Genomic DNA, 14,226 nt, shown 5'->3' with positions numbered 1-14,226 from the left:
GACCTTTATCCGCTCTTGTAATGTCAATGTGAGCAGTGCAATTTTGAATTATAAACTCAGATGAAGGCCTTTTTTGTACGTGGCTAATAATCGGATAGGTATCTGAAGGCTCCAGTTGTGTTCATCCGACCAATATTTCATCAAATACAGATACGTGTCATAAATCTTTGCCAAAATAGATTGTTTTGAAATGTATATATGACAAATGAGCAGAAAACAGGCAAAAGTAATGTTTTAGAAATTCACGTCAATGTTCCACCACTCCTGTCTTCGACAGCTCACCCACACACTTTTCCGAGCAGACGTCTAATCAAATGCCCCACAAACTGCGAAAGCCAAAAAGCTTGTCCACTTTCTTTTAATATTCTGAACGCAAATAACTTGGTTCAGAAAATGTTGAAAGTGCCATAAATGCGCCATCACTGAGACGTACTAAAATTGAAGCCATGTTTACTTCCTGCATCATGTGGTACAGTGGAGCAAAAAAGTATTTAGTCAGCCACCAATTGTGCAAGTTCTCCCACTTAAAATGATGACAGAGGTCTGTAATGTTTATCATAGGTACACTTCCACTGTAAGCGACAGAATGGGGGAAAAAAAATCCAGGAATTCCCATTGTAGGAATTTTAAATAATTTATTTGTAAATTATGGTGGAAAATAAGTATTTGGTCAACCATTCAAAGCTCTCTCTGATGGAAGGAGGTTTTGGCTCAAAATCTCACGATACATGGCCCCATTCATTCTTTCCTTAACACGGATCAATCGTCCTGTCCCCTTAGCAGAAAAACAGCCCCAAAGCATGATGTTTCCACCCCCATGCTTCACAGTAGGTGTGGTGTTCTTGGGATGCAACTCAGTATTCTTTTTCCTCCAAACACGACGAGTTGAGTTTATACCAAAAAGTTCTATTTTGGTTTCATCTGACCACATGACATTCTCCCAATCCTCTGCTGTATCATTCATGTATCCATTTTGGTATAAACTCAACTTGCCGTGAGTATCGTGAGATTTTGAGGCAAAACCTCCTTCCATCAGTGAGAGCTTTGAATGGTTGACCAAATACTTATTTTCCACCATAATTTACAGATAAATTCTTTAAAATTTTTTCACATTCTGTCTCCCACAGTTGTGGTGTACCAATGATGAAAATTACAGACCTCTGTCATAATGTTAAGTGGGAGAACTTGCACAATCGGTGGCTGACTAAATACTTTTTTGCCCCACTGTATGTCATGCCTGCATCTGGGTCGGATTGCATTTACATTAGACATCACATTTTTTTGTAATGTGAACAATGACATAAAACGATTGGATTTGACCAAAAAAACATCTTAATTGGTCATCTTACACTGAAATATGACCATACCCTTAATACTTTACTAATTGAAAACCTTGTTGGTAAGCACCTGCTGCTGTGCAGCGAGGTTTCTTGCAGTTGGATCTCCAGGGGCCTCACTTTAAAGGTTGCTGCACACACAAAGTTGCGTCAGCTGGGTTGAAATGTGTGTAAGCATTTTTCCTCCAATGGCGACGCCCCAAAATAAAGCACCCAGATGAACTGAAATACGTAGCACCACATGATCAAAAAGTTCAGTTGAAGTTCATTTAGATGCACACTGTTATTATAGCCAATAACTAGTGATATTTTGCACCTCATGGAATCAAACCCTCGTAGTTTTAAGGGTGTATATCCTATTGTGCTGATTCTTAAGCCACTCCTTTGTTTCCTTTGCTGTATTCTATGGAACATTGTGTGGTGTTCAGACGTCTTTCTGGTTGGCATGGGATTAAAGACTTTTTTAACTCGGATCATACACTAATTGATACATGACATTTTTTTATGTCTACTGAATAATCATGTATTTTTGTTCAAATAAATCTACCATAAAAATGTACAAAACTATCAGGTGATAAAATAATTATTTCCACTACTGACTACGAACAACTCTTTTGGTAGTGATGACCTATACAGTATGTTGGTAGATAAAATCCCTGCTAAGTTTGCTGCTATTGATGTTTTTTTAACCTATATAAGAGATTACATTTCATTGTCATTTCACCAACTGGGCTTGAGTACTATATAGAAAAAAATAATATAGTGACCACATTATTAATTAATCAGTTTGAAGTCAACTCCTCATGCTTGATTTATTACAGCATTGGGGAAGCCTGTAGTTGACTTTTATTATGTAAATGTTATATTTTTATCAACATGTGATAGCAGTGACCCTGCCATTCAAAACTAGGCTGCTACATTACTAATGATTAATGTAACTATAGCTGAAAAAATAGCACAATAGCAATAGGCGAGACTATTCATTCCTGAACACCATGGAGTTCAATTAAATAACAGACAGACAGGGCTTTGCTGCCCCTAACACACGCATGCACGCACAGCAAAATTAGCTAACGTTACGCTAAAAGCTAATTAGCCTTCACCTCAAGCCAGAACTGCGAGCGAGCTGAGCTGCAGTTTAAGTTTCTAGAAGGTCAACGGGCTCATGGTGATGTTCGTAATAGTTGTGACTGGGAGGTGTTTTTTATAATTTGGGGAGAGTACGCTGTTGTATGCACCCCTGCTAAACACATATCTGCTCGACGCCTAAGCATTGACTACATGCGCTCTGAATACGCACTGCTGATTGGGTTTGTATGTAACCAATCAGATGGTTGTGTGGGTGGGTCAATGCTGTGTGCTGACTCAGTGGAGAAAGCAGAGCAGCTTGTGAAGACTTTTGCTCACAAACTCGTTCGGTACACGCGCGTGCCGAAACGAAACCCCCGTAACGAAATGGTTCAATACAAATACACGTACCGTTACACCCTTAACATTATATATATATATATATATATATATATATATATATATATATATATATATATATATATATATATATATATATATATATATACATATACATATATATATATATAGATGTATATGTATATTATATTATAAGTTTCCAAACACTGGGCATAAGTTATGTAGTGTTTCACAACTAGCTAAGACTAAATCCTACCAGCCCCCGGCCGGGGAAGCCGGCGGGGGGACTCTGGTAATTCAGGGATTAATATTTTTCCTGTGGTGTTTCCTTTGTAGGTATGCAGAGCTTCAAACATACACAGAGTTGGATTTCTATCCCGTACAAAGTGAATCATGTGACATTGTCATCGAAAAACCGACGGTTTTCATGAAACTGGATGCTGGTAAGAATTAAGACCATTTTGCTTCACTATGAACACTTTAACACTAATGACACCTAAAAATAAGAGCCTACAGTTTACAGCAGTGTTTCCTCTACCATTGTACATGGGGGGCGGGGCGGGGCGGCAGTTGCGGTTTTAGCTTCATTGGTGCATGCCATGTGCTATAGACTCCAGTATTGTGATATTGTGACGATATACATTGTAGAGTTTTGTATGGATTATTTCTTTAGTTAAAGAGCATGATGTAGAAAAAAAATTCTGAGTCCGTCTGCATGAAGCCAAATTTTTTTTAAAGTAAATTATTGCATTTTCTACTCGTGTGTGGGACCTTTAGACGATAACATGTTGATTGACAGTCTAAAAGTAACATGTCTTCCTTCACTTGTTATTTTTGCTGCTTTATGCATTTTTATGTGTAAAACATAAAAATCGCAAATCGAATTGCAATCGCAATTTTCGAGAGCGTAATCGGAATCACGATTTTTCTCAAAATTGTGCAGCTCTATTAAACACTGTCTTTAGATTTGCATGAATGCTAACTTTCTTTTAATCGTCATATATTCTTCTTTGACTTTCTCTTATAAATACAGCTCAAAGTGCCATTATTCATCTTTTTATGTCACTGTTAATATTTTTATACATTATCAATTCCAGTTAACATTTTCATGTGACAAGAAATACTAATGTCTATTTCGTTAACCAGGAGTGAACATGTACCATCATTTCTGTGACTTTGTCAACCTCTACATCTCTCAGCACATTAACAACTCCTTCAGCTCTGATATCAACATAATAATGTGGGACACAGTGAGTACATAGTTTTTTTTTTTAAAATTGTTTTAATGTTAGGTCATCTTTTGTGTGTGTGTGCGTGTGTATTTGTGCGTCTGTGTGTGTGTGTGTGTGTGTGTGTGTGCGTGTGTGCGTGTGTGCGTGTGTGCGCGCGTGTGTGCGTGTGTGCGTGCGTGCGTACGTACGTGTGTGACACACATTTCAGTTAAGTACTTGCATCAATATACAACATTGTGTACATATAAGTTCAAAACTTAATCATGTGGGACACAGTGAGTACATATCGGAACTTAACATTTTTACTTGATTTAAAGGGGAACTGCACTTTTTTGGAGTTTTGCCTATCATTCACAATCATTATATATTATTATATATTATTATATGTTATATGCAGAGGGCAATGGCAGGCATGCCTGCAGTATTAAACCTAGTCTCAGTGGTTGCGAAGAAAAAGTCAGGATTGTTTAAAGACAATCTTCTTCTTTCATATTGCCGCTGCCATCACAATACACTTAAAGGGGAACATTACCACCATTTTAGAAGGGTTAAAACCAATAAAAATCAGTTCCCAGTGGCTTATTTTATTTTTCGATTTTTTTTTCAAAATTTTACCCGTCCCGGAATATCCCTAAAAAAAGCTTTAAAGTGCCTGATTTTCGCTATCTGCGAAGCCACTGTCCATTTCCCTGTGACGTCACATAGCGATGCCAATACAAACAACTGGTGGATAGCACAGAAATATATAGCGACGTTAGCTCGGATTCAGACTTGGATTTCAGCGGCTTAAGCGATTCAACAGATTACGCATGTATTGAAACGGATGGTTGGAGTATGGTGGCAGATAGCGAAAACAAAATTGAAGAAGAAACTGAAGCTATTGAGCGAATAACTATTGACGCTATTCGGCCGTGTTTGCCTTAGCATCGCCGGTAAAATGTGCAGACCAACGATCAGAAGTTTCGCATCTTGTGACACTGGATCAACTTAAATCCGTCTATTGGTAAGTGTTTGTTTGGCATTAAATGTGGGTGGAAGGAAACGCTGGATGCAAATACATCTACAAATGTACATACAGCTAGCCTAAATAGCATGTTAGCATCGATTAGCTGGCAGTCATGCTGCGACCAAATATGTCTGATTAGCACATATAAGTCAATAACATCCACAAAACTCACCTTTGTGATTTCGTTGACTTTATCGTTGGGAATGCATCTGCTTTGAGTGTCGCAGGATATCCACACATTTTTGCCATCTCTGTCGTACCATCGCCGGTAAAAACCAAACGAGGGACTTTCGCATCTCTTGACACTTGAGCAACTTAAATCAGTCGATTGGTAAGTGTTTGTTTGGCATTAAATGTAGATTGAGGGAAAGGCTGGATGCAAATGTAGCTACAAATGAGGCATAACGATGCAATATGTACATACAGCTAGTCTAAATAGCATGTTAGCATCAATTAGCCTGCCCTGCTAGTCGATGCACATTCTACGTAAATCAACTTGAATCCGTCCCTGATCGTGTTGTTACACCCTCCGACAACACACCGACGAGGCATGATGTCTCCAAGGTACTGGAAAACAGTCGAAAAAACGAAAAATAACAGACCTGATTTGTCTTGCTACGTGTAATGTGGTGGAGAAAATGCCGTTGACTACCTAGGTGCCGTCACGTTCTGACGTCATCGCTCCGAGAGCGATAAATAGAAAGGCGTTTAATTCGCCAAAATTCACCCATTTAGAGTTCGGAAATCAGTTAAAAAAATATATGGTCTTTTTTTCTGCAACATCAAGGTATATATTGACGCTTACATAGGTCTGGTGATAATGTTCCCCTTTAACTTCAATCCGTCAGAAAACATTTATTTAGATATAGGTGTGGTGAAATTAGTCCTCTGCATTTGACCCATCCCCTTGTTCAACCCCCTGGGAGGTGAGGAGAGCATTGGGCAGCAGCGGTGCCGCGCCCGGGAATAATTTTAGGTGACCTAACCCCCAATTCCAACCCTTGATGCTGCGTGCCAAGCAGGAATGTAATGGGTCCCATTTTTATTGTCTTTGGTATGACTTGGCCGGGGTTTGAACTCACAACCTACTGATCTCAGGGTGGACACTCTAAAAACTAGGCCACTGAGTAGAAGCATCTCCTCACTCCAAGCAGCAAATGCACGCTCAGCGTTCATTCCAATTATGTCGTCTCACGGCGATTGAAGGTCAAATTGTCTCGTGTCATCCGGAGAACGACTTGCCATGGCTTTGGATCTGAAATTTCCATAAGGTGCCCATTTCTTTGTGCAGTTCTGCCAGCTGTTTTTGAGCCTGTGCCTCAACAGTAACTGGATGCTCTTAGACATTTTCTCAAACTACGGAACGAGCCGAGGGGCAAAAACGTTCATCGCGCATTAAAAAAATTATCTGCGTTAAAGGATATCGCGCTAACTTTGGCAGCCCTAATTTTGATCATTTTAAGCAAACGCAGCGCATTAATTTTGAAAACGCATAACGTTTGCTTTTTTTTCTTCATCACTGATTATTACCGTACTCACTGCAGACTTTATGAGAGCTAACAAACATAATAAAACATCTCTTATTGTACAACGTCTACTGTCATTAGGAAGCCGGTTGCTAGGATGTTCATATATTCCCATTTAGATGAAGAATGACTGATAATTTTCACGATTAAACAGGGTGAGGATGAGGGGGGAAGTGTCTTTCGTGTCGTCCTTGCCAGTTTCGGCTCCTAAATGGCTGTCAAAGTGTTACAACTTGTTGGAATGCCTACTCAGACTTCTTTTGTCCAGGTGAGAGGTCGAATAAACTTACAGGAAGCAAGGAAGCGAAAAAGCAGCAGACCACTCGATGATGTAAACATTGGCACACAAGCTTGTGATCACATGCTTATAATAACAATATCACTAATTCTTGGTTAATATTCAAATCACAAAATGTAAATGGGGTATTTTTGGCGGGTTTTGAATTGTTATCTATTGGGATTCATGGGTGAAATAGAAGAGCTCCCATTGGCTCCGCTATAAGTAGACAACATTTATTTTATATTTAGAGTGCATTAAAAAAAATCTATCCGTCGTCGTGTCTTTCATAATGATTGTGGACGATAGGCACCATTTCCAAAAAAGTGCAGTTCCCCTTTAAGGGTTACCATTAACATGTAACAAACGTGTATTTTATTTCCCAACTCATTTATTGTGGTATGTTTTCTATTTTCATACAGCCAATATGTCTCCTAAATTCAACATTATATAAGGACAGGGCTTAAGATTATGCAGAACGGACTTTTTTTATGAGACTACTAAACAATCAAATGTGCATTTTTCATTTTGATTTTGAATTCTGTCACACACTTCAGTTTTAATCTTTTCTTTTTTGTTGTTGTATATTTTGCTAGAGCTCTTATGGATATGGGGATTTGTTCAGTGAAACCTGGAAGGCCTTCTCCCAATATGATATCATTCACCTGAAGAGCTATGATTCAAAAAGAGTAGGTAAAACACCACCTTTGTTGGGATTTTTGTTTATTTCATTATTGTCTGTTACTAGTAGCTCTTCAGAGGTCATAAAGGTTTTGATAGACTCTTGGAAGTGGGGTTATTTACAAATCATGAGATTGAGCCTACGACTTGTTCACTACATTAACTGATCTTGATGTAGAAGGGTGTGTGTATATAGTGCAGCCCAGGAACACATTGTTACTTAAAAAAACATGTATTGGATATGCTCTTGTGTACATTTTGTGTAAATGTTGTTCCACAGTAACATTTGCAACCTACTTTGTGCCTCAACAAGATGTTCGTTTGTGGAAGCGTTCCTAGAATGCAAATGAAACCACACCCCACACTCTCCAAAAGTATTCAAATTTATATTTTTAAAATGTACAATTTTACATATATCTTGAAGACGAACATCACTGCTTTTTTTCCATACATGGTCGAAAATTATTTTCATAAACATTACCGGCATATCGATTCACAGAGGTCACAACATTAGGTACACGTGCACACTCTCCGATCAATACAGAGATGCATAAAAAAGCTTTTTAACAGCATTTTGTCGCCTGTGTTACTATGCGCATGCCAAGATTAGATGAAAACAATGCTTTATCTTACCTTCCCTTACGTTTCCTCAAACTCAGCTGGCCTAATACAGAGCAAAAACCCCACGGGAAGAGGCATCCAAAACAGCATGCAAGCTTACGCCAAAATGCATAAACCTTATCATTTGACAATTTGGCATTGTATCAACTTTTATACAGTATATCCAGTATTCCAAACATTTTTTAAGGCAGAAAAGAAGGAAATCATTATATGTCTCCTTTAAATGGGTTCACATTTAGTTTTGAAAATAGATCAAAATGGCCCTCCACATCCTTTTCAGTGTGCGGTCCTCAGTGGAAAAAGTTGAGACACCGCCTCTATAATGTATGCTTACATAACAATTGTTCTTTACACATGTTATGATTTCTCTTAGGTATGTTTCAAAGATGCCTTCTTCTCCCTCCTACCAAGAATGAGATATGGTCTCTTCTACAACACACCACTTGTAAGTTTATCAGTTTAAGTATACAGTATGTGTATTGTACTGTCTATTAATTAAACGGTATACACATTTCATATCACAAATTGAGATACAATGTTAATTTCCTGCTAACTGTAAACATACTTTTTGGTGAAGATATTCAGCTTGTTGGCCCCTTATTTGGCATGTGTGGCCTATGTTATTTAAATAAATTAATCTCAAATAGGGGCTTCACGGTGGAAGAGGGGTTAGTGCGTCTGCCTCACAATACGAAGGTCCTGAGTAGTCAGGGTTCAATCCCAGGCTAGGGATCTTTCTGTGTGGAGTTTGCATGTCCTCCCTGTGACTGCGTGGGTTCCCTCCGGGTACTCCAGCTTCCTCCCACCTCCAAAGACATGCACCTGGGGATAGGTTAATTGGCAACACTAAATTGGCCCTAGTGTGTGAATGTGAGTGTGAATGTTGTCTGTCCATCTGTGTAGATTCCTAAAGTAGCCTTAGCTTGACGCTCCTTTAGTATCATATTCACTCCGCTTGCTGCGGCAACAACAAAACAAAACTCCAGACGTTATTCTTCGTTTGTATGGTTTACTTGTGATCTTAATAATTCAAAACATAAAACAGTCACGATGTGGGAACAAATGAATGACAAAATAAAGAGTGTTGCAGTACGAGTTAGAAAAAGTATGCATGAGAATAAGTATGAGTGAGATCAAAAAACTATGTGGCTCGATTCCACCGCACCTGACTGCCATTACCCATGACACCTTGCGTTCAAAAACCCCCTTACCACACAGATCCTTCCGCAGTATATGCACTTAAAACAGTTACGTCATCGAATCATTTTGACAAATGTAATAATTACAATTAAAGTGAGCTTTATATAATTACTCTAAGCATTCAATATATACATTTTCTTATCATGCAAATAAAGTAAATTGTCCCCTTTTGGCTGAATAAACATAAAGCACCTTCCATAAAATGTAAATTAACTTAAACAGTATTTAGACTCCTACAATCTAAGTTGGCCCTGCGATGAGATGGCGACTTGTCCAGGGTGTATCTTGCCTTCCGCCGATTGTAGCTGAGATAGGCACCAGCGCCCCCTGCGTCCCCGAAGGGAATAAATGGTAGAAAATGGATGGATGGATCTCAAATAGACTCTGGCTTCCTTCCACCTCCAAAGACATGCACCCTTTACCCCGAGAGGGACAAGTGGTAGAAAATGGATGGATTCTCAAAGAGATTCCAATGAAGATGATTCATCACAGGGCCTATACGGACAAACGATCATTCCCTCTCGGGGGCAGCACGGTATACTGTAAGAGGGGATAGTGTGTCTGCCTCACAATGCGAAGGTCCTTAGTAGTCCAGGGTTCAATCCCGGGCTCGGAATCTTTCTGTGTGGAGTTTGCATGTCCTCCCCGTGACTGCGTGGGTTCCCTCCTGGTACTCCGGCTTCCTCCCACCTCCAAAGACATGCATCTGGGGATAGTTTGATTGGCAACACTAAATTGGCCCTAGTGTGTGAATGTGAGTGTGAATGTTGTCTGTCAATCTGTGTTGGCCCTGCGATGAGTTGGTTACTTGTCCAGGGTGTACACTGCCTTCCGCCCTATTGTAACTGAGATAGGCACCAGCGCACCCAGTGACCCCAAAAGAAAAAGCAGTAGAAAATGGGTGGATGGATGGGCATTCCCTCTCGCCATAGGTAACCAGACCCAAACAAAACCTACGAAAGCACAGGAAGAACATACATACTCCACACACAGTAAAATTAATCTATGTGCTGTATTTGAAACGCAGATCTCAGATTGCTACACTGAAGGAATATTTCGAGCGTTCTCCCAACATGTCCTCCATCGGCTCAATATACTGCAGAACGGACCCAAGGTAAGAATAATATACCTGGAAAGTCAAAACCAAAATGTGTTAACAATTTCAGTCTGTGAACAAAGGGCCCAACATTTGTTTTTTAAACCAAGGCTTTGCAGTTACAATCTGCTGCAAATCGGGTCATATTAGAGCAAGTGAAAAAAGAAAGTGTGTGTGGTACTCCATGTCTTCCTGGTCTAGTGGCTAAGCTTTGGCACTCTCACTGCCGCAGCCCTTGTTTGAGTCCTGATCACGGAAGTGGTTGCTTTTTGTTTATTGTCCCGAGTTTCATGTTACGTTCCCCTTTGTTTAAGGTTCACAAAAATGTTTTGCCTTGTAATTAAGTTCCCCTCAAGAGAAATCTGGAAGTTATGTGACTAGTTTTGTTTACATCACCATGTTGGCAGGAAAAGGAGAAGCTAAAATGAATGACATCAATGTAAGTTTAGAGCCTTCATAATTTTGATCACATATTGAACTAGATAACACAAAACCAAATAGGTTAAACATAATCATCAAACATAAAGAGGATCAACTTGAAGAGGCAGCTGCTGACTGTCTTCTACCCCTGTTCCATTGAGAGTGTGCTGATGTATTGTATCTCTGTGTGGTTCGCCAGCTGCACCGTGGCACACAAAAAGTCAATACAGAGGTTCATCAACATTGCCCGAAAAATCATTGGGCACCCTCTCCCTTCTCTACAGGTGCTCTGTAGCACCCGTTATCTCAAGAAGGCACACAGCATTGCAAAAGACAGTACCGTATTTTTCGGAGTATAAGTCGCTCCGGAGTATAAGTCGCACTTGCCGAAAATGCATAATAAAAAAGGAAAAAAAATATAAGTCGCACTGGAGTATAAGTCGCATTTTTGTGGGAAATTTATTTGATAACACCAAGTATAGACATTTGAAAGGCAATTCAAAATAAATAAGGAATAGTGAACATCAGGCTGAATAAGTGTACGTTATATGATGCATAAATAACCAACTGAGAAGGTGCCTGGTATGTTAACGTAACATATTTTGGTAAGAGTCATTTAAATAACTAACATATACAAATTGCTATAAGTTTACCAAACAATCTGTCACTCCTAATAGCTAAATCCGATGAAATCTTATACGTCTAGTCTCTTACTTGAATGAGCTAAATAATATTATTTGATATTTAACTGTAATGTGTTAAAAAATTCACACATAAGTGGCTCCTGAGTATAAGTAGCACCCCTGGCCAAACTATGAAAAAAACTGCAACTTATAGTCCGAAAAATACGGTACACATCCAGGACAAGGGATGTTTCAGCTGCTGCCCTCAGGCAGAAGATTCAGGGTGCTGAAAACCCGAACAAATAGACTGAGGGACAGTTTTTAAATCCGGGACATAGTCCTGTTAAATACAAACATGTGACTGTGAAATTGCGTCATTTCATGCACAAGTGCAATCAGCAATGTTGTTAATATAGCTTGTTTTAATGTGTGCAATAACATGCTGCAATATAAACTTTTTATAATGTGTGTAAAAGATTCCAGTTTATTATTTTACTTGTATTTTTTTCTAAATTTTCTTATTTGTGTTCTGCACAGAGGAGAGAATCCGTGCCCAAAATGTCTTGAACTGGTGTACTGTGTATGCTTGTGCAAGGTCATTAAATATTCTTATCTTATCATAACTGACCCATATTATGCACACATCATGCTTTTTTTTTCGGTCAAATAATCCATAACAATAAACAAGGACAGTAGGAATAATAATTTAGTATCAACACAATCTACTTGATCAGATATTGACTCCTTTGTCCCTATAAATACAGTAACTTGGAGCAATATAGCATTGGAGTAACAAGTATTTAGTTTTCAACTTTTAGCTTGTTAGACCTGAATCAGATTCGTTACACATAGTTACAACCTAAAAAACTACCAGAAACGATAATGACATACACAACATTATGGTGCATGAGGTGTTACATACCATACCTGAAAATAAATGTTTACTAGATCCCAGGGCCCACTTTGCTTCTGCTCGCTTTTAGCATGTTTTAGGTCTGCAAACCACTGGGAATATCTCACCCCCAAAAATCATGTCTTTTGATTGACAGATTACAAGTAATCATCACAAACAGAATCTTACCTCATTGAATATTTAAACACATTTCTGATACCAGTTCCGTGGTGGTCTAATGGCGAGGATTTGACACTTTCATCGCTGTAGCCTCGGTTCGATTCCTGGTTAGGGAGTCCTTATTGTTTCATGTGACTTTCACTTTTGTGAAGCGTTACAATTATGTTCTCCCTTGTGATGGTGTTCCTCTCATTAAAAATAATCTTCATATTTCAACTAACTTCGCCTATTGAGTGCACTTTCAGCTTTCAATCAATCAATCAATGTTTACTTATATAGCCCTAAATCACTAGTGTCTCAAAGGGCTGCACAAACCACCAAGACATCCTCGGTAGGCCCACATAAGGGCAAGGAAAACTCACACCCAGTGGGACATCGGTGACAATAATGACCCAGTGGGACGTCGGTGACAATGATGACTATGAGAACCTTAGAGAGGAGGAAAGCAATGGATGTCGAGCGGGTCTAACATGATACTGTGAAAGTTCAATCCACAATGAATCCAACACAGTCGCGAGAGTCCAGTCCAAAGCGGATCCAACACAGCAGCGAGAGTCCCGTTCACAGCGGAGCCAGCAGGAAACCATCCCAAGCGGAGGCGGATCAGCAGCGCAGAGATGTCCCCAGCCGATACACAGGCAAGCAGTACATGGCCACCGGATCGGACCGGACCCCCTCCACAAGGGAGAGTGGGACATAGAAGAAAAAGAAAAGAAACGGCAGATCAACTGGTCTAAAAAGGGAGTCTATTTAAAGGCTAGAGTATACAAATGAATATAATATATATATATATATATATAATATGTACAAATACTGTACCGGTACCAACACGTATTTTGATACTTTTAAAAATAAAGGGAACCATAAAAAATTACATTACAGAAAATCTTATGATATATTAAACATATGTTTCTAATTGCACTCAAAGAACTGATTTACCAAACAGAGGCGTTCCTTTAGGCCCCTCTTTAAGTCCTCTCCTTTTTGTCAGTTATAACTTTTTTTTTGTAACGTGATTTATGTAAGTAACTAAGGTGTTGCTGCAGCTTGTTTACTTCAGATGCAGTCAATGATCATTTGTTCAACGTCTTAAGTTATACAAGTGGTGTTCCCCAAGGTTCCATTTTAGTTCTCTCTTTTTCATCATTTGGGAAAAAAAAAAACTTGCGAAGGATTCACATTTTTGCAGCAGATTCTTAACAACACTTGAGGGCTGTCATAGAGATGATCGTTGACACACTTTTTTTGCTGAAGGTCCTTAAATATAGAATAGAATAGAATAGAAAGTACTTCATTGATCCCTGGGGAAAATTCAGCACCACAGTTCGCTCACAATAGACAATAATAATAAAAAATAATATATAACATATATTATATATATATATAATATATGAATAGTATAAATATATTCTACATATATTCTACATTTAAGTGCAGTCAAGAAACATATACATTATACAGTCTGATGGCTGTCGGTATGAAGGACCTCCTGTGTTGTTCCGTGTTGCATTTAGGGAGTCTGAGCCTTCCACTGAACGTGCTCATTCTCTCCGCAAGGTCCGAGTGTAGTGGGTGGGAAGTGTTGTCCATAATGGCTAGGAGTTTTGCTAGACTTCTCCTCTCTGACACCATAAATATAGCAGAGCTCTGACAAAATAAAATGTAGTATATGGCTCAGATGGTAGAGGGGCTGTGCCAGCAACTTAA

At 39.0% G+C, this 14,226-nt stretch overlaps 1 protein-coding gene across 5 annotated transcripts in view; it reads left to right on the top strand.

Annotated features, from left to right (window-relative positions):
- The window catches only part of eogt (EGF domain-specific O-linked N-acetylglucosamine (GlcNAc) transferase), a 129,036-nt gene that overhangs the window by 12,998 nt on the left and 101,812 nt on the right, over positions 1-14,226 (top strand). For all 5 annotated transcript variants that reach the window (XR_009802192.1, XR_009802191.1, XR_009802193.1 and 2 more), the window contains exons 7-11: positions 3,102-3,208; positions 3,912-4,015; positions 7,403-7,495; positions 8,482-8,553; positions 10,336-10,422. Coding sequence is in view for 2 of the 5 variants with exons in the window: in XM_061874950.1 (XP_061730934.1) it covers positions 3,102-3,208; positions 3,912-4,015; positions 7,403-7,495; positions 8,482-8,553; positions 10,336-10,422 (463 nt within the window). In the remaining 3 variants the exon portion in view is untranslated. The remainder of the gene's footprint in view (positions 1-3,101; positions 3,209-3,911; positions 4,016-7,402; positions 7,496-8,481; positions 8,554-10,335; positions 10,423-14,226) is intronic.

This window comes from Nerophis ophidion, linkage group LG16 (assembly GCF_033978795.1).
Source record: "Nerophis ophidion isolate RoL-2023_Sa linkage group LG16, RoL_Noph_v1.0, whole genome shotgun sequence".
NCBI classification, from domain to species: domain Eukaryota; kingdom Metazoa; phylum Chordata; class Actinopteri; order Syngnathiformes; family Syngnathidae; genus Nerophis; species Nerophis ophidion.
The sequence above is the reverse complement of the archived record's forward strand: the minus strand, read 5'-3'. Positions and strand labels throughout refer to the sequence as shown.